We start from the raw sequence: 21,631 nt of genomic DNA, 5'->3' as shown, positions 1-21,631 counted from the left end.
AATTTTTTTTTTTAAATATAACAATAATTTTGACTCATTGCCACTAATCAATCATTAATCCATTACCTGGTCACCAGTCAGGTTGGTGAAACGGAATAGAACTGGGGTGAGAGAGAAAAGTCTCCCCTCCCCCCAGCCCCCAATTCTTTGTTCTATGTTCTCCCACCCATTTTACATAGAAGTCATAGGGATTTTCTTTTGACAAAAAGAATTGGGGAATTGGTGCACAGATATGACATTACCAAAAAGGCCCAGCAAGATAATCAGGACATGGCTTTGTATAATCACTATCAATAGCCAGATTTTAACAGATCATAACTATAACATTTGTTTGTAAAAATTTTGGCATTTAGGGTAACATTTGTTATACCTGGAGAGGGATGAATATTGAACAGACCCCTGAGGGAGGGCTGTGACCCAGAAAGAGAAGGGTTTGAATTTTCATTTAGATTCCTGTGTCACTTTTTGTTACCCTAGAAGAGCTAGAATTTTTGGTTTCGCTGGAGAGAGTTAAACTACCCTATTAGTGAGATATCAACTGACAGACTGGGTGTATCTTCACAACCAGAAGGAACTGCACGCACACTTCATACAAATTCTATGGGTTTAGTGGAAGTTATCTATAAAGATTCTCATACTGTGGCATGTGAGGACTATAAACACGACTAAGAATTTTGAACGATTTTAATTGCAGAGGATATGACAAGGAAGTAGGCCTGAAATTCTAAACGCACTAGTGAGTTTGAGTGTCCAACTTGAGACTCCTGAAAAAGACTTGACTTTCAGAAAGTGCTGTGTGCCCACCCTCTGAAAATGACTCTCTTTAAAAGGTGTCTGAGATTGTGCATACAAAAATTGAGGTATCCAAAATCACTAACTGCTTTTGAAAATTTAAGCCTGAGACTCTACAGAATTGAAAATCTGGAAGTATATTACATAGGGACCTTTGTACACATGTGATGAGAGAGGCTTACACCTTTTAAGACACAGCACACAACTCCAGAACGGCCTTCACTCTCATCTCTAAAAGTAGAATGCAAATAACCAAGTTCTAGGAGTGAAAGTGCTCATCAATTCCTCGTCAGGGCTACTCAGATATTTCAGAGCAGCAGGTCAAGTGGTTTGAAGGGAAAAAATCACTGCTCTCTACTACTGTACAATTTGGCTTTCACTTTGGACTTGTTAAAACAATGAAGTCTAGACAAAAGCTAAAACCAGTATTGGATTGTGAAATAGTCTCTTAAGGAAAGTGGTAGAAACCATATCATTTGAGTTATCTAAAACAAACCTGGACAAAGCACTAAAAATATATACAGGCAACGCTCTCCCTACCCCTAAAAGAAAGTTACTGCCAGCAAAGATGGGGCCAAAGCTTCCATCCCCTTACCCCTTCCCTTCAGAGAAAGCAAACAGCAGTTGCGCCCTCACTCCTTTTTAAAAAACACCTCAAGTGATGTAACTGTCCCAAGACTACAGCAAGGGTATCTATAAACCAAGAGATAGTATTCTAGACTACCAAGGACTTGGCAAGAAAAAAAAAAAAGAGGTTGCAATTATACAGCTTTTATCCTGCTGCCTTCCTCTGAGGAGAGCAGCAGAAACAAATCCTACATACATGGTATATTCTAAGAAAACCACATAGCAGAGCACTAAGCTGAAGAACTAACCCCTGCAAAATAGCCACTGCCAGGATATACGCGCTTTCAAAAACTGCTACTCATTCCATACCTCTTTCAATAGTAACAACAAAGGGTCTAACAGAATTATTATACCCCATAAACCCCGTTTATTTTGTAGTGTTCTGACTCCTATCAGCAGAATTTGTTTCAAAATAGTGCCTAGCTGCAGATGGTGAAAGGGACCCTCTCCTTGACTGAAGAATGCAAATGGATCAGCTGAGATCCCATGAATGGAAAGGCTGTAAAAGAGCACCTTCTCCCGCTTCAGAGACAATGGGCCCCCACCTCAGCTAAGCACTATTTGCTTCATTCTGCTTTCTTTTTTAAACAGGATGTTTTGCGGAACTCAGTGGGCAAGGTTTTGTGTAGATATAAATTAATGATTGATTGAGAGTGCCTATAAACCCCACCACCACCACCCTTACATTATTTTACTACTCCCAGAAAGGCTCACTTCTCAAACTGGCCACAGCAAGGTTTTTTTTACAGAATAGGGAAGCCATTGGAAATAAGGTTGTCGTTCACTATGCAGAAGACTATAAAGATTTGGTGAATAACACTGCTAAAAAACAGTACAGCAGTGCTTCCTAGATGCTATATAACACAAAAAGTCAAAGAGAAGTTGAGAGGGATGACGGCCCAGTGGGTAGGGCACCAGCCTAGGACATGGGAGACCTGGGCTGGAGTCTCTGTTTTGCCACAGACATGCTGCGTGGCCTTGGGCAAGTCACTTAGGGTGACCAGACAGCAAATCTGAAAAATGGGGGGGGGGGTGTGTGTCAGAATTCAACAAGATGCAATTCAAAAAAGAACAAGTGCAAAGTACTTCACTTTGGAAGGAAAAATCAAATGCACAATTACAAAATGGGAAATAAGTGGCTAGATAGCAATACTGCAGAAAAGGATCGGGGGTTACAGTGGATCACAATTTGAATACAAGTCAACAATGTGATGCAACTGGGAAAAGGATAATATCACACTGCGGTATACTAACAGGAGTGTCTTACTTAGGACAGAGGAGAGAATTGTCCCACTCTACTCAGCACTGGCGGCCTCAGCTGTAGTGCTATGTCCAGTTCTGGATGCCACACTTTGGGAAAGATGGACAAACTGGATAGAGTCCACAGGACAGCAACAAAAATGATGAAGGGTTTAGAAAACCTGACTTATCAGGAAAGCTTAAAAAAACTGGGGAAGTTTAGTCTTGAGAAAAGACAACTAAGGGGGGACCTGATAACAGTCTTCAAATACATTAAGGGCTCTTTATAAAGAGGACTGTGATCAACTGTCGTCCATATCTACTGAAAGTAGGACAAGAAGAAATGGGCTTAATCTGCAGCAAGGGAGATTTAGATTAGACATTAGGAAAAACTTTCTAACTATAAGGGTAATCAAGCTCTGGAATAGGCTTCCAAGTTGGGTTGTGGAATCCCCATCATTGGAGGTTTTTAAATACAAGGTTGGACAAAGATGTCAGGGATGGTCTAGGTTTACTTGGTCCTGCCACAGCGCAGGGGCCTGTACTTGATGACCACTCAAAGTTCCTGCCAGCCCTATATTTCTATGGTACTATGATGGTTGATATTTACAATCATAGAATATCAGGGTTGGAAGGGACCTCAGGAGGTCATCTAGTCCAACCCCCTGCAAAGCAGGGCCAATCCCCAGTTTTTGCCCCAGATCCCTAAATGGCCCCCTCAAGGATTGAACTCACAACCCTGGGTTTAGCAGGCCAATGCTCAAACCACGGAGCTATCCCTCCTCCATACAGTGCTTTGAAAATGAAACACACCAGATAAGAGCTATGGGGAGGTTCTCTCTTGCATTTAATATAATTTATTAATGGATTTACCTTAGTAACAGCTAAAGAGTAAACTGTGCAATCAGACTGCACTAATTATATTCACATTATTGTCCAACTGCAAAGTTATAGCTTTTTCCATTTGCATCTGTTATTGAATAATCATCACCCGCAATGGAAGAAGGCACATGACTATATTGAGTAACTGCAAGATGAAACCCTTGTCCTGCCCTGCCCCAACCCTTCCTTAACATTTGCATCTGCAGCATGTAGCACTATATCTAAAACCAGGTTGTAAATTCTTCAGGGCTGGGACCATCTCTTTCTATTTGTGCTGTGAAGGACCAAAACACACTGTTAGCAGATATTAAAAACAAGGACACCACACAACCCATAATTCCTTCAGAAGCCAATAAATACCTATTCACAGCCATGATAGAAATGACACTGAATGCTTCTCTTATTATTCAACAGCAAGAGAAAACAGACTCATTTGTCATGTGATGCAGCAGCATAATAGATAACTACTGCAGTAGAAAAAGATATTAAGAGATGATCAGCTAGAAAAAGTACTTGGAAATACACTGGCCCTGGCAAATTGCTACTCTCAGCTTCAACTGAGATCCTGTCTTTGGGTAGGCGTTATCACCAGAGCTACCAAAACGTTAGTGAAAAAAAGGGACATTACAGACCACAATAGGTGTTACTCAGAAAGACTAAAGCAAGATTTAAGGTTCCTAAGAATCATCCCCACTTTGTGCTCACACAAACTGCTCAAAAAGTTTACAACATCCACATTGCTGGCTTTCATAATGCTGCTGTGCCACAAAAGCACCTGCTAGCTATAGGTGCTGCTGAGCCTTAAAACGAAGAATCAAGAGAGAGACTGCATCCATAAAACTGAATATATTATACACATATAATTTCCAAGACACCCATCCTGCAGTATCTGAGAACTTCCAAAAGCTTCCTCCCATTCCTTTTTCATGGGCACATCGATATGCCAAAAAATTGCATGAAAAAGATATACTAAGTGTTTTTGCTCAGTATTCATTAGGGCTAGATCTTCACCCGCACCCCACACAAAGCCTGGGTAAGTGAGTTTGACACAAAAGGAGAATGAATCCTCTCCCCGTCCCAAAGCATGTTACAGGTGGATCCATCAACTCCATCTCCATGGCACACTGCACAAATCCTATTGGGCTGGAACGTGCAGAACGTCCCTGTAGTACACAGAGGAGGCGGACTCCCTTAATGGGCTCCCTAAATCCTCCTCCACACTTGGTGGAGCCCTATTGATCCTAGTGCAACTTGGGCTCCTCTCTCTGTAGCTGCAAGAGTAGATATAGGATATTCAATGGGAGAAAAGAATGTTAATGTAACATTTAAGATTGAGAATTTAAGTGCACAGTTAGAAAGCTGGAAGTTACAGCTCCAACTAAAACCGCCCGTGCTACCTTGGGCAAGTTACTTATCTGTATCTCAGTTTATACATTTGTAAGAGAGAGAGAGAATACATTCCTAAATATTTGGGAGGCTTAATTCATTCAATATTTGTAAGTGGCTTTGAGTTTCCCAGATGGATGATGCTGTAAATCTTGAGGAAGTAAAACAGTATTACTACAACTTTTCTGAGCAACTTTTCTGTGTTGGCAGTTTATGGAAGTGAAAAATTGCCACTTTAATTGACTAATTTTGTATACTAAGCAGTCCCCCATATTGCTGTAAATTCCTGGAATTAAAGAACAGGAACATTACTTAGCAGTAATTAAAACTGTAAAGAAATTATGTAATTAGACACCTGAATTTAGTAATCCTCAAAAGTTTGCAAACATACATAGGAAAATAAAAATAGAAAAAGTAAAACATTCATATGGTTTTCAGCTGATCAGAGAGACAAAGATCTATGAAATGATTCGGGGTATATTACCCCCTGAATTAGTTGGAAATAAAGGGAACGGAGCATTGGATCACTGAGGAGCATGAAGAAAACAGAGCTCTAATCTCAACAGTACTCCACTCCACATTGTTCTTTAGGCTTCTCTGCCATCCGTTTCCATATTGCTCTTTGCTGTACTACTGTATACCTTGCTAAGTCTCCCAATTTCTAATTTTGACACTACATTGTAGAGTCAAGTCCTCATTCTACTTCAGTACTCAAAATGGTTTGGCTTAGCTTTCTCCAAGACATGGCTATAAAACAGTCAGGAGACCCAGCTACAATGTGACTGTCCAAGTTAAAACACCATAGAAGCTGCAGTGTAGCTGGACTTATATAACTACACTCTAGCCTTGGGCAAGCCAGGGCTTTAAAAGGATACAGGTAGATACCATCCACTTCCATCAAAGTTAGTTTAGGCCTTAAACATGTAAGTGCCCAAGTTATCCTAGCTGTAAAGTTGGGATAATAATGCTTACTGCCCACCTTCAAAATGTACAGATAAAAAGCACTCAGTGCTAAGTGTCAATATTATTTAGGATGGAGACCTTTTCTTTTTTATGTTTCATAAAGTGTCGTGTACACTTTCAGCACACTGAGAACAATAAAATGAACAGTGAAGCATCAAAATAACCTATCTGGAAGGAAACTTACAAGATAGTTTTATTTTGCACCAGAACAACAACCCAAAGTGCATATAAGAATGTATACAGTCCTCTAGAAGATAAACAAAATCAATGTGTTGCACTGGACAACACGGGCACCTGATTTGAGGCCAACAGAAAACATCTGGAGTGAAATGAAGGAAGCGGTTGCTACCAGCAACAAAATCTCTGAACTGGTGCACTGTGGATACTTGGAACAGTCTGTCTCCTCTGTGCAGGAAATGTCTGCAAAGCTCCAACGAGACTTCAGTATATAATAAAAGCAGACTGAAAAGAAACCCTATTATTAATTATTAGTATTATTATTTTACCTCTAACTATTCATCTCTTTTTGATGTCTAAAGTCACAGACCAGTCACAGGAGTTATCATTTCAATTTAAACCATTATCATCACTATTAAACATTTATATGGCAGAAGCCCTCTAAAAGCCAACCAAGCAGGGGGCCTCACTGTGCTAGGCACTGTACAAACCTATAGAAAATGACAGCACAAAGATCCTACCACAAAGATCTTACAAGAACGGGTGGATGAGTCATAACAGATAGACAAGGGGGTTAGGTGGAGAACAGGGGAGACAGAGTAACCAAACAACAGGATGTGCACAATTCTTAGCCACTTAGGGCAGTAATCACAACAGGCCACACGCTCAACCTTGTAAGGTTGCAGACTGCTGTTTGCATTACCAAAGGGGCAAAGTTTTAAGGAGGATCCTGAAGAAAATAAGGCACTGGCTTTACACATTTTGACTGGGATTTATTCCCATGCATGAGGGACACTATGGGAGCAAAGAGGTGCTTCAGGGATAAGTGGACAATCGTCATAAAAACCATGAATTAGTGACGATGTCCTTTAATAACGATACTAACTGTAAGTAAATACCCTCAAAGGGACAACATAATACCTCCCAGGATTAGATTCTTGTGTCTAGAACCCACAATGGTATGCAATTTTCAGGATCAGGCCCAGACAGAGCAAAACAAAGACCATGCAAGTTAACTGCGGATCCTTTATCCATGTTGAGTAGCACCATACTCCACAATTAATACCACTGGAGGGGACTACTCTCACAGTAAAGTCCAACTCATTGTGAGAACAGACATCAGAATGTAGTCCTAGGGGTCTTTCAGATAAAGCCTTAAAAACAAAATCAGGCCTCTTTGTGTGGACATTAAAGATCCAATAAGTTAAGAAGTTTGCCTGGTACATCTAGCTAGCAATTCCCTAGCAATTCCCTCCCCACCACTCCGGTGCAGTATTTTGTGTGCCAGTAGGCTACACCCTACAAGCAACTGAATTTCAATAGGGCACAATTTTGTGAGGCACCCTGGGATCAACAGTGTTATATTTTCTGCCTGCTATATACACTGTAGCATACATTTCCGAAGCTTCATGAAACTAAAGGACTTATTTGAATTTTATAATTGAAAATTTTTGCCTTAAAGATAAATCCCAGATGGACTGATCTACAGCTTCCAGCAGTACTTAACCTCAAAACACAAACTGATAATATATGTTCTGAAATTACCACAGAATCCCATTGAAACAATTACATAAAAACTTCTTCTTTAAAAAAAGAACAGATAACCTAGGATACACAAGGAACAAAAAAATCCAAAAGATGTTTAACAGAGCAGCAACAAGCTAAATGTTTTCTCATTATTTCCACAGGTTAACTGATTGCTCCCATTAAATTGTGGATTCAGTGACATGAATGTTTAAGATGAAAAGCAAGAGAAAATTACAAGTTAAAATGTTTAAGAGATAAAACATACACCTTTGGGAGACAATGAGATGCTGGCAGGAAGGTAACTAAAATCAGCACTGTACAAGTTAATAGGCATGAGGAGCAGGGGATATCAATATCAGGAAACAGTAAATTGACTATGGAACTATAAAAGATCTTCTCCCAGCAGAATATCGTTCCATTATACCAGCAGTTCTCAAACTATGGGGCGGGCCTCCCAAGGTAGGCACAGGAATGTGTCAAGGGAGGTGAGAGCTGTGTGGTTTTGGGTTTTTTTAAGAGTGCTGGCTATCAGCCCCGGATGGCTGGGGCTCATGCAGAAGGGTCATGCGCACCCAGGAAGCAGAGATAAAGATGATAGCCAGAGCCCCTCCACCCAGGCTCTCCTTCCTCCTCCCACCCACAATCCTTCACCAAGAGGCAGCCTGGGCTCAGGCTCTCCTTCCCCTCCGCTCCCAATCTCTCACCCGGAGGAGGCGGGGCTCCCACTGTCTGCCCCAGGTTGGCAGTAGCCGTAAGGGTGGCAATGGTGCAATAAGTCTGCTGTGAAAAGTGATATGTTATCACTTTTCACATTGCCTCCCTTACTTCTGCACTGCTGCTGTCACTGTTCTGCCTTCAGAGCTGGACGCCCGGCCAGCAGCCGCTGCTCTCCACTCTGCCTTCAGAGCTGGGTGGCAGTATACGTACTTGTGGGGGAAGGGGCCTGAGAACGGCTACAGACACAAAGAAGGAGGGCCCAGTCAAATAAGTTTGAGAACCATTGCATAATACCATGAGCACCAACACCCCTATCAATGGGAACTGAGGGTGCTTAGAACCTTGAAGAATCAGGGGAACTAACTCACTGACTATAAAAGAGAAACAGAGAAAGTGACTCTAATCAAAGCGCTGTTAACTATACAAAATAAACTAGAATTTAGAAAAAAGTTTCTCTCCAATCTCTTTGGATTCTATTAATCTTGGTTGTTTCTTGTACACAGGTTTAAACATTTCCAACAGGAAACGACGGTGAACCTTTGATCATTGAGAGCCGAATCAGCTTAGCAGATCTGTGCAATTTGGCTTCAGTTGAGTGCTTAAGAGCCAAATAGTCTCCAGACCCTTAAATGAGCATCTCCAAAGCTTTGTGTCTCCAGTATTTGTGACAGCAGAGGTCAGCTTGACCAGTGGCTGGTTGATTTAGCAAAAAGCAGAAGATATCTGTATACTACATTCTGAAGCAGACAGACATGACGCCAGTTAACGGAGCTTACATTAGCAGCAAGAATTCAACATCATGAGATGTCTCAAGCAGTGTGTACATTTAAACAAAAACAAAACCCTACCAAAAACAAAACACTGCACTGCACACCCATGGGGAGAGGATAAGAGCGAGAATGAACTACATATGAGAGATGTTAGTCACACTGCTTAATACATAACTGAAAGGCACACAGATACTCTGGTGATGAAGCTAGCATAAGAACCTATATAGAACAGAACAATCTCAGTCTCTTCAGAGGGAACTAGTTACTAATTTTAAACAAATCAGAGATCCCAAAACAAGCACAAATAGACTTCATATGGATTCAGACACAAGAAAAAGTTAAGCTCATTAAGCAACCGCATTTTCCATCAGTGACAGAATCTTCTTACCAGTATTTTTCACAGCCATTAAAATAAAGCTGTACAATCCTACTCAGATCAGAGATCTGAAAGATGAAAACAGAAGCAGCATTTATAAGCTTGTTATACCACCTACTGCTTCATTTCCATCAGATCACATAGCTAACCAGGGTTGGTCAAAGTCAGTATTTGGGTGGGAGCTGTCCAAGGTCTAACTATGTGCTGTAGGAAGTAGTGCTGGTGATTCAGTAGTTAGCTTGCTTCTTTTTGTGCTAGGATTGAACCAAAGCTTCAGCACTGCAGAGGGGGCACAGTGCTGTTGGGAGATAGTCTCTTCTGAAGATGCAAAACCACTGCCCTCCTGACCACTTGTCATGAAAAAAATCCACTGTGTTTTTTGCTTGATTGTTTTGCAAGAGTAAGTATGTATCCGATGAAGTGAGCTGTTGTTCAAGAAAGCTTATGCTCAAATAAATTGGTTAGTCTCTAAGGTGCCACAAGTACTCCTTTTCTTTTTAAGAGTACGGCTGTTAATCCCAGTATTGTGGCCAGATCCCCAATTCTGAATACTGCATTCTGCCAAAGTATTACAAACAAAATTCCTTGGAGGTTCAGCTGGACAAGGTATCATTTCACACTCACTGTCCTAAGCTTCTGTGTAGTGTGAATGCTTCATGAGGAGTAAGTGCCGCATTTTAGTTCAGATTCGTATAGGGTCAATCTATGTATACAGTCTATAAAATTGCTTTGGCATCCCTTCAGCAGGGAGGGCAATACAGAAAGTCTAAATTATTATTTACAATTCAGTTCACAGATTATATACAGAGATAAATATTTTTATCCTGTGAACTTTCAGGCTGCTGGTTTTAACACTTGGAGAAAGGGTCTTTTTAAAAATGTTTTAGAACACTGCTTGTGATAGAAATAGATTTACAAAATGTTGCAGCATATACAGATCAGAATTATTGGGCTATACTTCTTGTGACAGTTATATCCTAACTGTGATACAAGAAATGAGAATAGCAGCTATTGTGATGGTGTCCCTAGGGTGCAACCTGGACTGTGGGACCATTGAGTTCTCTGTCCCACGCCAACCTGCGTTGCCTCTCACACTGTGATGGTGATGTCAAGGTGAAAACCTCTGACAAGTACTGCACTTACACAGACTTCCACAGGCAGGGACACATCCAACTGTGTTACACAAATGATTTCCCAGCCACTCATGAACCCACTACAGAAAGACTCCAGCCAATTCCCTCCAGCTCCCCAGCCTTGGACCCCAAGACTATATTGTCTTATACTGCTCAAGGGTCCCTTGGGCAGTGCAAGTTCATTAAGTAGTTCACCACTCTGACAAAATGGTAGTGGACATGCAAAAGCCCTTGTTAACCTGAGCTGAGATTTCCCAAACACTTCAACCAAAACCCACTGTTTTAGGAAAAATATAAAAAAGATTTATTAACTACAGAAAGACATATTTTAAGTGATTCTAAGTAGCAGGCACAGAGATCAGAGTTGGTTACTTAAGAAACAAAGATAAATTTGCAGTTTAAGTCTACAAACTAAGCAGGATTTGAATCAAGCAGTTCTCACCCTAAGAGATGGTACAAACAGGTTACAGTTCCTCAATACACAGGCTGGGATTACCTTCCAGCCTGGGACCACCCTTCCCCAGTTCAAAGTCTTTGTCTTCCAGATGTTCCTCCAGGTGTTGAGCTGACAGTGGTGAATGTGGGAGTTCCAGCATGCTACTCTGAGTGCAACAGCTATGTATTGGACCTCCTTGCTATAAATCATGAATTGGGACATCAGCTCTATGCTCTTAAACAGAAAGAGAAGATCAAATGCCAGGTCATTAGTAAGAATGAATTCAGCAAAGTTCACTTTGAAAAGAATAAAAGTACTGACCAATGAGTATTTATTTTATATATAGAGAGAGAAAAGGAATTACATGTGTGAGAATACTATGCTTTCAGATTTACATCTATAGAAGCACACATTTTAGAAACAAAGTTGGTAACATGCTATATCTCCACTTGCGCCCTCAGTTCTCCTTTACATCCTGATGTGTGTTTGTACGTACGTATGCCTCTGTGAAGCTTTGCACCTAGACTACAATAAAGTCTTATCAAGTCACAACCAAAGATTGTTTTTCCAATTAAACCAGCTATTAAAGGCCACTTCTTAAAAATAGCAGCCTTTAATTGGAAAGAAAAAAGTCTTACAATAAATAAAAGGCAGACATTCACCCACTAAAAATCTGACAAGATCTCTCAAAAAATAGCATTTGCTAAATGCCAGCTTGCTTGTTTCATAGTACAAAAGCTGCCTCAACGAACTACAGACAAAACAAAAGGTTAGGAAAAATCAATATAAATACACGTGTTTGTCCTCTGCAAGATAAGAAAATATTCCCCAAATTGTCTTGCATCAGTTGATCAGAATTTTCTCAATCCAATTCATTACATTTTAAAGAAACAGTATGAAGGCAAATGGGACTAACATTAGACCTCTGTAACAGCGGGCTCTTGGCCTCCAACAATAATATTTTGCACTTTCACAGTATCTTTCATTGGAAGATCTCAAAGCACTTCACAACATGTATAAAAAATACAAAAGCAGTGTAAAATAGGAAGGATCTAGTTGAGAATCTGAAAGTGGAAGGTAGCTTCGGTGAAAGTGATCATGAAATGAGAGTTCATGATTCTAAGGAATGGTATGGGGGAAAACAGCAGAATAAAGACAATGGACTTAAAGAAGATGGATGTTAGCAAAGTCAGAGAATTGGAAGGTAAGATCCCGTGGGAAGCAAGTCTAAGGGGAAAAAAAGAGTTCTAGAGAGTTGGTGGGTTTTTAGAAAGGCATTAAGGGCTCAAGAGCAAACTTTACCAATGTGTAGGAAAGATAGAAAGTATGGTAAGAGGATACTCTGGCTCAGCCAGATCTTCAATTACCTGAAACTCAAAAAAGAGTCGTACAAAAAGTGGAAACTAAGTTAAATTACAAAGGATAAATATAAAAAACAACACAAGCATGTAGCAATGAAATTAGAAAGGTCAAGGCACAAAACAAGATTAAACTAGCTAGGGATATAAAGGATACAAGAAAGCATTTTATAAATATGTAAGAAACAAAAGGAAAACCAAGGACAGGGTAGGCCCATTACTCAATGAGAAGGGAAAGACAACAACTGAAAACACAGCAATGGCCAAAGTAGTAAATGCCTTTCTTGTTTCAGTTTTCACCATAAAAAATTAACAATGATTGGACAACTACCAGACTAAATGGGGTAGGATCTGAGGCTAAAATAGGAAAACAACAAGTTAAGAATTACTTAGACAAGTTTGATCTCTTCAAGTCAGCAGGGCCTGATGAAATACATCCTAGAATACTTAAGGAGGTGGCTGAAGAGATCTCTGAGCCATTAGTAATTATCTTTGAGAACTCATGGAGGACAGGATACCAGAGAATGGGAAAAGCGCAAATATAGTACCTTTCTATAAAAAGGGGAATAAGGAAAACCCATGGAATTACAGACCAGTCAGCTTAACTTCAGTACCCAGAAAGATAATGGAGCAAATAATCAATTCGTAAGCAACTAGAAGAAAATAAGGTAATAAGTAACAGGCAACATGGATTTGTCAGGAACAAATCATGTCAAACCAACCTAATATTCTTCTTTGACAGGATAACAAGCCTTATGGATGGGGGGCAGCAGTGAACATGATATATCTTGACTTTAGTAAGGTTTTTGATACTGTCTCACATGATCTTCTCATAAACAAACTAGAGAAAAATAGCCTAGATGAACCTACTATAAAGTGGGTGCACAACTAGCTGGAAAACTGTACTCAAGAGAGTAGTTATCAATGGTTCACAATTAGACTGGAAGGGTATATTGAGTGGGGTACCACAGGGATTTGTCCTGGATTCAGTTCTAGTCAATATCTTTATAACTGATTTAAATAATGGCATAAAGAGTACCTTTATAAAGTTTGCAGATGATACCAAACTGGAAGGAGTCGCAAGAACTTTGGAGGACAGGATTAGAATTCAAAATGATTTTGACAAACTTGAGAAATTAAGTTTAAGTAAATTTACTTGAATTAAACAGGATGAAATGCAATGAGGACAAATGCAAAGAACTGCTCTTAAGAAGGAACGATTTCCTAGGAAGGAGTACCGCAGAAAAGGATCTGGGGATTATAGTGGATCACAAACCAAATACGAGTCAACAATGTAATACTGTTGCAAAATATATGACCATCAATCTGGGATGTGTTAGCAAAAGTGTGATAAGCAAGACACAAGTAGTAATTCTTCCACTCTACTCAGCACTAATAAGGCCTCAGTTGGAGTACTGTGCCCAGTTCTGGGTGCCACAGTATGGGAAAGATGTGCACGAATTGGAGAAAGTCCAGAGGAGAGCAACAAAATGATTAAAAGTCTAAAATAGAGGTTCTCAACCAGTGGTATGCATACCCCTAGGGGTACACAGAGTTCTTCCAGAGGATACATCAGCTCACCTAGCTATTTGCCTAGTTTTACAATAAGCTACATAAAAAGCACTAGCAAAGCCAGTACAAACTAAAATTTCATACAGACAATTACTTGTTTATACTGATCTATATACTATACACTGAAAAGTACAATATTTATATTCCAATTGATTTATTTTATAACTATATGGTAAAAATGAGAAAGTAAGCAATTTTCAGTAATAGTGTACTGTGACACTTTTGTATTTTTATGTCTGATTTTGTAAGCAAGTAGATTTTAAGTAAGGTGAAACTTGGGAGTATGCAAGACAAATCAGATTCCTAAAAGGGATATAGTCGTCTGGAAAGGTTGAGAGCCACTGGTCTAGAAAACATGACCTAAGAGGAAAGACTGAACAAAAAAATGGGTTTGTTTAGTCTGGAGAAGACTGAGTGGGAACATGACAACAGTCTTCAAGTACAAAAAAGGTTGTTACAAAGAGGAGTGTGATAAATTATTCTCCTTAACACTGAGGACAGGACAAGAAGTACGGGGCTTAAATTGCAGCAAGGGAGATTTAGGTTGGATGTTAGGAAAAACTACCTAATTGTAAGGGTAGTTAAACACTGGAACAAATTACCTCCATTACAGGAGGTTTTTAAGAACAGATTAGACAAACACCTGTCAGGGATGGTCTAGATAATACTTGGTCCTTCCTCAGTGCAGGGGACTGGACTAGATGACCTGTTGAGGTCCCTTACAGTCCTACATTTCTATGATTATTATGCACAATTTACCAATGGGTAAACCACGCACAGAGAGGATAAGCATTTTGCTTCAGAATACACAGAAAATCAATAGTGGTGCCGAGAACAGAATCTCAGGGCTTGCCTATGCTTACCGTGGATGGACGCTGCAGCGATCGATCCACCAGGGGTCGATTTAGCAGGTCTAGTGAAGACCCGCTAAATCAACCGCCGATCTCTCTGCCGTCAACTCCGGTACTCCAACGGAATGAGACGCGTAAGGTAAGTCGACAGGAGAGTTTCTACCGTCAACCCAGAGCGGTGTAGATACCGCAATAAGTCAGCCTAAGGTACGCTGACTCCAGCTAAGTTATTCACGTAGCTGGAGTTGTGTAACTTAGGTCACGTGGACCTGCCCTAAGAGACCTGACTCCCAGTGCCCTACTCTAAACATCACAATGCAAGGCCCAATATTAAAAACACAGTCCCTGCCCTGCCATCATTTCAGTTTTATTCTGCTGTTCTGACAAGGCAGGAGGGAAATGGGATGAGAATAAGAAAGACTGCTAATGGTGCTGCTTCCAGCACCCATGAGGGCAAGGGGGAAAGATAGAATGGAGATCCCCCTGTAAGCAGCCAGAGGGGAAGAGAGCAGCTGCAGCAGCAGAGAGGGGGAACATCCAGATGCAATAGTGCACCTATCTCTAGTACCTATCATCCGTGTACTTGACAAATATTTATTAAGTACAACACTCTGTCTAGTTATTTATACCACATGTTATGGGTGTACTGTGTGGTCTGTGATGCAATATCCCAGTTTTTCATATAGGAAAATGGAGGCACGGTGAGGTGATGGAACCCACCCAAGACCACACAGCAAGTCAGTGGCAGAGCCACTAATAATAGAACCTTGCTCAGCTCTCACAATATGAGCCTAAGTAGCAGTCGGCTGCTCTAACCACTCAATGACTCTTCCTCCTGAATTTAATAGCTGCCTAGCAGACACGGCCAACATAAAAAAATGGGCGCTTCACAGCAGGTCACAGAAACAGTGCTTTAGTACAATCCCACTTTATCTCCCTGCTCCTCGTAGGTGTACAGCAAAGTTTTCAAGCCCTGCATTAGATAATCTCCTCCACTCTGCCTACTTTGTATGTTATTGTGAGCAAACGTGGTACTGTACAATGATCTGGATCAGGACCTAGATAAATGAAAAATCTTCTTAAAAAGAAAGTGTCCAGAAAACCAGTCTATTCCCAATGCAATGGGAAGGATTGCCACTAACTGGGGACAGTAACACAGTACTACTTTATTGAGACACAAGCTAATCCTTTCTATGGACTATCCCTCAATTTCCTGATTATCTGCATCCCAAGATACTGTGGTGTTTCTAAATGACCCAGAGACTGAGGTCATTCTAGAGTTTCTAAACCCTGCAGGGACAGAGCTTTTGACCCTGGCACAGTCTAAGTAGATCTTAGGACCCTTACAAGACCACCTTTAGAAAACTCAGAGGGCCAATGACAGGCAGTCCCCCAAGATATCCTGATGAAGCAGATGCTACTACACTAAATTATCCTCTCAACTTGTGTAAATTGTTATAGATCAACTCAAGTCAATAGAGGTCTGACAATTTACACTAGCTGAGAATCTGGCTCTGATGCTCTTATTCACATTGAGTAAGAAATCATCAAATTAGAAATAAAATCTAAAATAAAAATAAAATAAAAGTTCCAATTCCTAGGCTCCTGGCACTAATATCACATTAGATGGCACAATATTCAATATCAATCATACTCAATAAGTAATGGGCTACTCAACAAGTGTAAGGGTATCCAAATCTCAAAGCATTTTGCAAACAAAAATTTAATGGACACTGTCAACTTGAAAAAGATATATTTTTTTCTGAAAGCATACCTACTATTGTTACAAATAACACTTAAGTACTGTAAATGAAAGACTGGGTTCTCAGATGTTCTCTATTTCCCTGTTCATTTACAGTTCTTTGTGTTTTAAAGCAGTTTATGTATAGTCAGTTTCACTTTTTCTGATACATAGCCCATTGCATTGGAAATAGACTGGTTTTCTGGAAACGTTCTTTTAAGAAGATTTCTCACTTATCTAGATCCTGATCCAGTTCACTGTTTCAAAGAAATTCATCAAGTTAACCCTGCTTTTTGTGTGGGTCTTTCACATTTAAACAAACAGGAAACCATGACTATAAAATCAGAAAAATTGGCATAAGAACTTGGACGCAGGTTTAGTAGAGATTAAATTATTTTAAGTTTTTTATTTTAAACAAACTAAATTTCAAGTTGATGATGTCCCTATAAGCTTTACAACAGCCTTACGAGATTAGCAAATAAAAGACTGGACACGAATGGAGTTACACCAAAAAATAACTAAGTTTTGCTTATTATAGTTGGCAATATCTTACTGCAAGCTCAAAATTATATGGCTTTCCCTAACAGCCATGTATCTTTCCCATGTAGCAAACACTCCTTGACATCATCTCAGTTGGCTCTCATCTGAGCTCAAATGCGGTTACTTCAGTTTTACTTCAAATATAACAATAATCATATATATAAAATTACTTGTATTTTTCTAGATATGCCAAACAACCGGCATGGAAATGTCATTAGATGTTCAGCACATTCATTTTTATCTTAATTACTAATAAAAGATCATAGAGAATGAATTTTAATAATATAACTTCCTTTCCACCATTCATGCCATTTACATTTTGCACTCAACTAGAAAATGAAGTTATTAATGGATCAGTTTTCCTTTCACTGCTAATCAGTTTTACGTTCAGATTCCCATGAACTAGTTCATTATGATGTCTGGATTGCAAACACTGCAGGGAATGTTTAGATTCAAAACAAGAACAGCTTCCATTGATTTTTTATTTCTTAAATGTCATGACTCACTAGAACGTTTTAATATTTTCACGCAGTATTTTATCTAAATGTTAAATTGAAAGTTTGGGCCTAAACTATCTACAGAGGCACTTTTCAGAGTAGCAGCCGTGTCAGTCTGTATTCGCAAAAAGAAAAGGAGTACTTGTGGCACCTTAGAGACTAACCAATTTATTTGAGCATAAGCTTTCATGAGCTACAGCTCACTTCATGGGATGCAAGTGAGCTGTAGCTCACGAAAGCTTATGCTCAAATAAACTGATTAGTCGCTAAGGTGCCACAAGTACTCCTTTTCTTTTTATAGAGGCACTGTTACCATAATGAAAGTTCCTAGACAGGTAAAACATAAACATATAACAATATTAGATATTTCACTATAAACTTAAAGGATTCCAAATTTAAGTATGGTTAAAAAGGGGGATAAGAGATGTGACAACATCTAAAATAAACAGACATGGTTTTCAGTTTTTAAAAACTGTGGAAATTTTAAGATTTAAATCTTCCCTGCTATGCTGGAATCTCAAACCAAGAGCATTGGGTTTGAGAACCATAAAGTGAAACTTAACAGGAACAGAAAATAAACATGATTCATCCAATTTCACTATCCACACTCAGTGACACTAAAAACAACTTAAGTAGTAAAAAGTAGTCACATTTACATTATTAAACTTTTTGAAGCTGTCATTAATAAACTATGGTAAAGAATTACTTCACAATATGAATTTTATGTTAGGGCCCCTTTTGGTTTTCCCACTATAAACATGTCACACACACACACAGTTAGTTTTTGCTTAGACATTTCATCTTCCCCCAAATGAATTCTTGCAGTTATTTTGTAACGGGACTCTACAACTTGGTCATCTACTGCAACAAAATGCACTTAGGTTATTAATTTCTTTGGCTTTCAATAATTTAATGTATTTTTGGGTGGTAAATTTAAATCAAGGACACAGAAAACTTCAGATGTGTTGAAGAAAACCACCTCATTTCATCTCACTGTATTTACTATTATTTGTGCCTCTTATTTTGTTACCATCACACACTCTAAAAACTAGTGTTACACATCTGGGATGCTTGAAAGATTATACAACATGCCTTAGATGTGATCTAAACAACTGTCCACTAAGGGTTGCTATCTTTCTGGAATTCTGTGTGGTCTCATACACACTTTTTGTATGGTTACACTGCAATTAAAAACCTATTCGTGGCCTGTGCCAACTGACTCAGGCTCACAGGGCTCAGGCTAAGAGGCTGTTTAATTGCAGTGTAAATATTCAGGCTAGGACTGGAGCACAAGTTCTAGGACCCTGCAAGATGGAAAGATCCCAGAGATCAGGCTACAGCTCAAAACTGAACATCTATACTACAATTAAACAGCCCCTTAGCCCGAGTCAGCTGAAACAGCCCAACCACAGGCGTCTAACTGCAGTGTAGACATACCCATAGAGTTTTAGGCCAGAAGGAGCCATCATGATCATCTAGTCTTGACCTGCACACTGCAGACCACACAACCTCACCCACCTACTCCTGCCCATAAGGCTAAGATTTTGGGATGTGTACTTTTATTTCATGGCCAGTGCGCAAGCAATAAAAAATAAAATCAAAATGTACACAGCAAGCAGGGCAATTGCCCAGGACCCCACACCCCAAGGGGCCCCATGAACCTAAGTTACGGGTGGCAAGGCTCTGACTTTAACCGAAGCCTGAGCCCCGCCACCCAGAGCTGAAGACCAAATCCTATCACCCAGGACTGAATTATTTGAATTTTGAGGCAGTCGCAGCGCTCTCATAATATCACAGAATCCATGACATTCGTGACAGACTTACCCATAGCCTCTCATTGACTTACTGAAATCCTCAAATCTTAAAGACTTGAAGTTACAGAGAATACACCATTTAATCTAGTTCAAACTAGCAAGTGACCTATCCATACTGCAGAGGAAGATGAAAACTTCCCAGGATCTCTGTCAATCTGATCCAGAGGAAAATTCCTCCCCGATCCCAAATAGGGTGATCAATTAGACCCTGAGCATGTGGGCAAGATCCCCCAACCAGACATCTGGGAAAAAATTTCTGTCGTAACTCAGAGTCCTCTGCATCTAGTGTCCAATCACTGACCTATGCCTGCGGGACACTAAAGAAAACCAGATTGTTTTCCAGTCATTACCATTTGTATAGGGCACAAGATCCTTAAATAAGAAATGCTGTGTAAATGCAAATTATTTTTATAGTTTATTCCAGGTAGATGATACAAAGCCACTGAATTTTATAATGCATTATTAGTGCAACCATCCCATAATGCACAGTAGTTACAATATGATGTGTGTGTGTGGGGACAGCAAATAATGATATTAGTAAGCATCAGTATGTGAGAAGTTGGCATTAGTAAACACCAGTGAGGGAAAGTGGCTGCCAACTCACTGGTTATAAGCAGCATAAAAAGGATGTGATTTTAAAAGTATTTTTTAAAGAGATAGAGGGAAACTAGTGGAGTGGAGTGAGGAGGATCAGACAGCTTCAGGCACAGTAGCGGGATCATCCTCTGACATAGAGAGGAGGGGTTGTAGGAGTGAGTGCAGCCAAAAAACAGCAGAGTCACAATATGATTTGACATGCTTGCAGTTTCTCCTTTTCATCCCCTGCAAGGCAACACAATACAATCCCTGGAAGGCAGCAACTTTTCAATTGCTGTGGTTTATAACAGGATATGAGACTGCATGTACACTTCCCGGTGCTTTCTGACCAGCCTTCGTCTAATCAGCTCAAAGGCCGCTGCGCCTGCAGGGTGCTCCAGCAAACACTGATACAGAGGTTCCCAGTCCTTCCAGGACATCACGAGAATGGTCCTGACTAAGTCCTGTTGCCCAGAATAGGGCACAAGGGGCATGTGAGAAAGAGTCTGCTGTGGTCACAAGATCCTTAGGTCCTCTTTTTTTCAATCAAGTCAGCCAAGGAGATGCACAGGGAAAGGGGGTAGGACCTATTACACATTACAGCCTCCACAGGGCACGTGGATGCCCTTACTCCCAATGAAGGGCTTCCTAAAAATTAAGGGGGATGCCCTGCTGGGTTTGCCCGGTCTCTAGCTCTCACTGTTTCTGTCAGACCTAACAGGGCTGTTGTGGGCAACACACGCCGCCACCACCACCCCCCCCAATGCCCACAAGGCGTGAGCGGCTTCTGAGAGCCTGGGGTCCCCTGCAGCTACAGCCTGAGATCCCCCCGAGGCTAAGCCGTCTCCCCCCCACACACACACCCCCCCGAGAAATGGGGGCCTCCTGCTGCTGTGCAGGGGTCCCTGAAATCCGGGGGTGGGGGGGGTCCACTGGAGTCACGGCACCACAGGCGCCCTCAGCTCTGACAAGCGGCGCCTCTCGTGGCCGTGGGCACCCCGCTGCTGGAGAGGGTCCCGGCTGCGACGGCGGGGGCCGGGCCTCGGGGGGCGGGGGCCACCCCAACGGCGGCTCCCCCGGGGGCCTGAGGGGAAGCGTGGCCCAGCGAGCCCTGCTGAGAGGGGCCTGGAAGGGACGTGCCGCCCCCATCCTCGGCTGCGGCGGGGGGGGGGGCCCTGCGAGCCCCCGTACCTGATCACAGAGATGAGCAGGCCCGAGGGGTCCTTGCTCTTGCTCATGGTGCTCCTGTATCTCCCAGGCGCCTCTCCCGCCATCTTGAGCCCACCCCCATACACAGGGTCGCGCCCCCTGGCTGGCTGCAGGTCGACCAATCGGAATCGAGGGAGTGGAGGAACTGGGACTGAACGCTCCAATAAGAGCCGAGAGGAGGCGGGATATGGGCTGTCGAGCGTCTATGCCCATGTAGGGCGGGCCCTGGGCACGCTGGGAGTTGTAGTTTCCACAAAAAGAAAAGGAGGACTTGTGGCACCTTAGAGACTAACCAATTTATTTGAGCATGAGCTTTCGTGAGCTACAGCTCACTTCATCGGATGCATGCCGTGGAAACTGCAGCAGACTTTATATATACACAGAGAATATGAACCAATACCTCCTCCCATCCCACTGTCCTGCTGGTAATAGCTTATCTAAAGTGATC

General features: G+C 41.1%; 1 protein-coding gene across 7 annotated transcripts in view; it reads right to left on the bottom strand.

The window, feature by feature from the left end:
* EXOC4 (exocyst complex component 4) overlaps positions 1-21,278 on the bottom strand; it is a 606,961-nt gene extending 585,683 nt beyond the window's left edge. For all 7 annotated transcript variants that reach the window (XR_012156857.2, XR_012156858.2, XM_073328862.2 and 4 more), the window contains exon 1: positions 21,166-21,278. Coding sequence is in view for 5 of the 7 variants with exons in the window: in XM_073328862.2 (XP_073184963.1) it covers positions 21,166-21,248 (83 nt within the window). In the remaining 2 variants the exon portion in view is untranslated. The remainder of the gene's footprint in view (positions 1-21,165) is intronic.
* Between the last annotated feature and the right edge of the window lie 353 nt (positions 21,279-21,631).

This window comes from Lepidochelys kempii, chromosome 1, assembly GCF_965140285.1.
Source record: "Lepidochelys kempii isolate rLepKem1 chromosome 1, rLepKem1.hap1, whole genome shotgun sequence".
Classification (NCBI taxonomy): domain Eukaryota; kingdom Metazoa; phylum Chordata; order Testudines; family Cheloniidae; genus Lepidochelys; species Lepidochelys kempii.
This window is presented reverse-complemented; position numbering and strand designations above follow the sequence as displayed.